Here is a 6455-nt window from a genome sequence, read left to right as displayed (position 1 = left end):
TATAGATGCGAGTCGTTTGCTGCTGGTGGTGATGAGGTGGGATGGTTATGGACAGAGCAATGAATTTTGCACTCTTCCTTTGCTACCACTTTGACGGAAATAACACTAAGTAAATGCCGTCAAGCAAAACATAATGTGCCCAGAATCGAAAGGAAATTTAATAATCTCTGTATTCTTGTGATTTATTAAACCTTTTCCACAAACTCCTACAGAAACTATATAATGTTTGCCTGGAGATTTAAGGTAACAGACTTACACTCGCACAAGATGAATTTTTTATTATCTGTTAGGCAGACACTGCTCTGATGTTGGAAGTGTTGACAAGTGAGTGAATGTAGAATGTCCTTCTATGGGTATTTTAAAGACCAATTTAAATACCCACGGCTATTTGTGAAACTTTAAGGATAGCTGTTAGAAGCTGGGGGATGCAGCATATGAACTGCTAATATACCATCAACTTCCAATATTCCAAAATAATGTATCCATTTGTTTAATGTACATTGCAATGACACCTTTAAGGAGCAGGGTTGATGATGATAAGGAATGACTATCAGAGGTCTGCAACAACTTTTTGGACATTATACATGTTTGTGATGCTCTCTTATTCTTGGGGACAGCTATTTAAATGCCTGCTCCTCTTCAGGAAACAGTGGCTTGCCTCTCCAATAAAACTAAAATAAGAATCTTTAAGTTCAACTAGGTGAGGTTCACGCTGACTTAGAGGTTTAATATTTAGCTTGGTTAATTAAATCCCATTCTTTGCCCTGAATTTAATTATCCCAACCAGTGAAGTAATTTAATATAATAATAAAAAAGAGGGCTAATGAGAAATGGAAGAAAATTTGACTATTCCTTCATCTGGCTCCGAGGGGGCATTTCTTCAAATGTCAGTTTATGGACGGTGGTGTTTTATGGGATATTATGAACTTTCAATTAGTAAGAAAATGAAAATGAAAGATAGACAGTAGATCATAAGTGAGTGATCTTATCAGGGAATCACTATAAAGCTCATCTGTAAAGTTCAGGGTATATTTTAATATGACTTCATGATACCTTAGGCAGTTTCCCTATGCCTCACAGGTTGAATTTCAATCATGTTCTTTATATATTGTAGGACTAAATCCTAGCTCAGGGTTTCTGTTCAAAGGTAAGAAAGTCAAATATTTGCCACTTGTAAGTAAAAACTAGTCCTAGAATATAAAGGTGACCTTTCTTGTTTAGCTGCCACTCCCAATGCAAGTGGCCTTTTTCTCTTGGTGCTCAAACTCTGCAATTTCAACCCTGAGGTGCTAGCCACATTCTAACCCAAATCCCAGCTGGAAACTTGCTAACTACTTCTGGTTACTCTCACTGAACCTCAATCTCATCTGTGAAGTGAGGCTTGAGGACCCAGTGAAAGAATGTAGAGGACCTCTCACTTTGCAGATGGTCTGCAAGCGGTGACTTCTTTCCTTTTGGAGACAGTCACGAGTGTGCTTATAAATGACTTCCAGACACTAATATAGCATAACGCCCAAACGTGCCGGCTTGTTATCAACTAGTGCAGTGTTTGTTCCTCACACACTCACGTAGCGGTGATCTGCCTTCACAAGCTCCCAGGTGATGCTGATCCTGTTGGTTGGAGACCACACTTTTATTACCATGCACCTAGGGCAATGACTTTGGAATGCTGAGTTGACTTAGAGAGGGGGCCAGGTTGCAAAACAGAATTTTACGCTATTTGTTTTTTGCTCGTTTAATGATAAAAATATTGGGTCATCTGAAGATGCTACAGAAAAAAGTTGGAATGAACACATTTAAAAATCTGGGAAGCTCAAATCCATTCTACACACTTTCATTTATTGTCTGGACAGATAAAGTACAAATGATTCAAACACAACAAGATTATGAAAAAAAAACATTTACAATACTTTCCCTCAGAAATCATCTAAACTAGCAAGATTAACATGAAGTCATTCATTATAACTAAAGTATACAACTGCCTGGTCCTAAGATTTTTTTTCCTTTTTTTTTTCCCCCAAGAGCGAACACGTTATAGAGAGGAGATTTTGACATGCCTTTCCCACTAATGCTTAGCAAATGCATCAAAACTTTGCCAGCAAACTGCGTTCATTCATAGCAGGTGATTTTAAAAGGTTTCCCTGAATGTTGAACGAGTGTTCTCTGAACTGAAATCTGGTTTTTTAATTATTTTTCAAAACCAAAAAGAGGAAAAAAAAACAGAAAAAAAATTTGAAGGAGGAGTCTATGATGCAGCCTGGTTTTCGCTATCTGTCTATCACTACGACTACTACTACAGAGTTCGCCTCTTCAGTGTGAAAACAACAGTTCTGTCTACATGCACTTAGTGGGTTCAGCATGGGAAAAAACGCACAAAATAAGCACAAGTTATAAATAACCATAACGTTTTATTACCATTAAGACTAAACTTGTATTGAAAAGATTTTATATAACAAGACAAGAAAAGCAATAGCAAATTTAACTATCAACTAGATTATGCATAGCGAGTAACTGTTTCTATTACCCAGGGAAGAGCATGAACCCTTGTATTTTTTTGTTTTGTTTTTGTTTTAAATATATAACCGTACAAAGCACAAACGTACTAAAATGATCAGTGGACGTGGGAGAATGCTCCCTCAGTCATTTTGTTCCCTTAGCTCTGTTTTGTTTTCCCCAATCTGAATTACATTAAAATAATGACCCAGTGGTTTTTATTTTTCTACTGTGCAGTAAGAAAAAATATTCACAACAAACATGACAATATATCAAACAATAGTTCTACACAAGTTACCTTGATACCTCTTTAACTGTCACTTAAATATCATAAGAAAACATTTTAAGACGTGTACAAACAAAACTAGCCAAGTGTTACAACTTATAATAAATTAAACCAAAGAAAAAATAACTTTATATATATATATTTATATTGTATATACACATACACACACAACATAATGACACAATAATATGCTTCTTCCCATAGTTTAAGTAAACAAATAAGTAGTCTAGCCAATCTAGCTATATTTGATCTCGGCCATAGGCATCATCACATCGGCGATTAAATAAATAAGTGTTTCAAGCAACATAAACAGTGTTTCAAATGTACCAACACAGCCCAATTCTATCAGCATGGGCTACAAAGTGAATTTGAAAATTCCTTAATGAATTTAAAGCAAATGTATCTTTTGTTTTCCTCTCCTAAACACATTACATTTAACTATGATACTAAGATATGTAAATAATTTCGTAGCACCTACTGCTCAAACTAATGAAGTTTTAGATCAAAGGAAAATTAATCTTCTTAATTTTTGTTCTGCTGACATCCCATACTGATGACTTAAAGAAAAACTGTCTTTCAACTCATCTCCTTGCTTTTGGGTTTTGACTGTGGGGAACTGTGGTACCCTGGGTAGAACGAACACTCCTTTCCCCTAGTAATTAATAATTGTTTTTATTATTATTACATGCTATGAAAAGATATGAAGATCATCTGTTTATAGCCCATCCTTCAAAAAACAGTCTACGAATCCAGTTTAAAACACACATCTTGATCTCTAAAAAGTTACCAGTGCAGTATGAACGCGACAAAGTTGTCAATTTCCCCTAAATTAGCCAGTCAAAATATTTTTTTCTCAAATCCAGATTCTCTTGTAAAAATTCTTTATATTTTATAAAAATAGATTTTTCTTGAAACCCATTTTCAGCAAAGAGACCACCTCTTTGGCAACAATGTTAATGTTATTAAATTGTTAATGTCATCAGGTATCCCCCTTGCCCCCATCCCCTAACAGAAGACTGTTTTAGTTCACATGATATAAAAGAAAAAAGGAAAAATAAAAAAATTTGCAAAAGTTTTTTTCATTTTTGCAATTTTTATTATTCCTCTTTAATTTGTGTGGGGTTTTATTATTTTTTTTTTTAACCAATCTGATTGGATCGACATTTTGAGAAAAAAAGAAAAAATCTTTTTTTTTCTTTCTTTGAATCCCATTACTTTGTAAAAATTGTTTTTTTATATTTATTTTTTTTTGTTTTTTGTTTTTCTTCTTCAAATGAGCGAATGGTCATCTTAAAAAGACCCACCTTCAAGGAAGGTAGTAAAGTTAGCTGGCTGGGTAAAAATCCCTGCACATCGCTATCTATGTATATTATATTCAACAACGACAGCTATGAAAGAACATTCAATGCATCAAAGATATTTTTTTGTTTTTTTTTCTTTTTTTCTAAGCATTATAAAATCCTTTCCTGGTACACCTCAGGATAATCCAATGTTTTAATACTTAGGCAACACTGGCTTATAAAGTCCATGGTTGAATATAAGCCTTGAAAAGTTTGTTTCTCTCTCTTTTGTGTGTGCGTGTGCATGTATGTACGTGTGTGTACGTGTCTGTGTGTGCGTGCGTTTTGTTCGAATATATTTATATATATATTTTAATAAGGAAAGATGGGAAATTCAGGACTTGTGGGCTTTGTTGGTTTTAAAAGAAACTTGCAACACTCGGTCTCCCAGGCGGTACCCGTTGAGACTGGCGATGGCCATAGCCGCCTCGTCGTAGTTGGTCATGGTCACAAAGCCGAATCCCTTGCACTTGTTGGTGTTGAAGTCTCGGATGACCTTGACATTGTTCACTGCGCCAAAGGGACCAAAGAGCTGCCAGAGGACACTCTCATCAGAATCGGGGGACAGGTTGTAGACAAAGATGCACCAGCCTGTTCCTGTGTGACCGGGGATGTTCATTCCCACAAGGCTCGTCATGCCATCAATGGTGATGGGGGAGAATCTGGGGGGACAAGCAGAAGGGGGGACTGGTGCAGACATCAGTCTGACCACAGATAACACACAGATGCACAGACACAGACATGGGGCAGAGGGCTGAGTGAGTGTTTGCAGGAAGTCTTCAGGGTTTAAAAACCAAAACGCAAAACCTAGCGACTGTGGCATTTCTTCTGATGGGAATAATCAAAGGATCTAAGGCATGTCCATGCCAAGAGAAAGGCCCCGGTCAGCTCCTAGTTGCTCTAGAACAGAATGTGTTCAGCATATCCCCCTTCACTCTATCCCCCCTCCCCCCCCACACACAAGATAATAAACACGTTGGGGGAAGGATCTCTATTTCACTCGTTCTGTCATGTTATTTATTTAATGGAACACATGGGAATCTCAGAGTGACACATAGAAATCACTCAATAAATATTTATTGATTTAATAAGTGAATAGCATTGGTAGAAGTGAATGCTTGGAAAATTTTATTTTTTAAGGAAGGTTAGGGTGGCCCTAAAAATACTCAACTCTTCCATCTCTGCAGTCCCTCAACTAAAGGCTGTCAAGCTCTCCTGACATTATTGCAGAGAAGCATGAGAATGACGAGGCATGTCTATTTATCCATCAGCTGGGTGGTTCAGGTTTCATTTAGCATTTATTCAAGAGTTTCCAAAAGACCCAAGCAATAGTGAAATGAATTCTTGGTGCTATGTTATCTAGAATTCATTTCTAAGTGTCACGGGAAGATTTCAAGTGGTTTGTGCGTTTATGTATTGTGAATCACTGCACATTAGGAAAGCAGAAAACTGTTATTTGCTGGAATACAACTACTTTTGTATTGGATTTCAAAATCTCAGTTTTCATGTAATCTTGAAAAGAAAAACAACCTGTTCAGATTCTATTTACTGTCTGATAAAATAGATCCCTGTGGGATTTGTGATGGATGCCTCAGATGAAGCCACTGGGTTACCAGGGCCTTGAGCAGCACGGTACTGATAACATTTATGTTTTATGACAAACTTATCTAAGGACTTTGACCCCCCATACACTAGTATCTTGCTCTTCATTTAATTGTTTTTTTGTTTTGTTTTGTTTTTTACCCCTGAAGAGGGGGCTAGGAGAAGGAGAGGAAGCAAAAACTGGGGAAGAGAATAAAGTGTGATCCGGGGCTGTTTTTAAAATAACAGAGCTGGAAGTCTTGCGAAAGAATCCTGCTGTATCTAACCACAACTTAGACTTTTAAATGGCCACTACAGCGATGCTAAACATACGTCAATACATTATTTCTGTTCTCTAAACCAGCCTGCCCTCTTGCTTATAAACAAAAACAAGAAGAAACAAAAGCCATCAGTCGTGGATTCTGAGGACAAGCTCATGTCTATTTGCTATTTGCATCATTTCTGAGGATCATCTTCTCACCCCTTCTCTCCTCTGACAGTAAATGACCCCTTTCAGTTTACAGGACGTCAAGCCAACACCGGGGCCAGCCAAAAGGTGTCACCTCTACCTGGTGATCACTGCGGGGAGCACGCAGGTAGGAAGGATTCTGGCTACAAATCTGGGCTTTATCGGAAAGGAGAATGTGCTTGTCAACAACTAGTGATGCTTCCTGGGGTCTGGGGCTGGAGAAGATGACGGAGAGTGGCTGCAGCTGTGTCTTCCTGGCCCCCCCAGGTGCAAGCATTTCTCTCTT

General features: G+C 37.6%; 1 protein-coding gene across 6 annotated transcripts in view; it reads right to left on the bottom strand.

Moving 5' to 3' along the window:
- Positions 1 to 1820: 1820 nt before the first annotated feature.
- The window catches only part of ELAVL4 (ELAV like neuron-specific RNA binding protein 4), a 126917-nt gene continuing 122282 nt past the window's right edge, over positions 1821 to 6455 (bottom strand). For 4 of the 6 annotated variants that reach the window (XM_012722280.1, XM_004678985.2, XM_012722281.1 and 1 more), the window contains exon 7: positions 1821 to 4823. In XM_012722280.1, coding sequence (XP_012577734.1) covers positions 4454 to 4823 — 370 coding nt within the window. In that variant the 3' untranslated portion in view covers positions 1821 to 4453. The remainder of the gene's footprint in view (positions 4824 to 6455) is intronic. The other 2 variants (XM_012722282.1, XM_004678984.2) reach the window with 1 other exon arrangement.

Source organism: Condylura cristata, unplaced genomic scaffold (genome assembly GCF_000260355.1).
Source record: "Condylura cristata isolate star-nosed mole 26May11 unplaced genomic scaffold, ConCri1.0 scaffold00008, whole genome shotgun sequence".
Lineage (NCBI taxonomy): Eukaryota > Metazoa > Chordata > Mammalia > Eulipotyphla > Talpidae > Condylura > Condylura cristata.
This window is presented reverse-complemented; position numbering and strand designations above follow the sequence as displayed.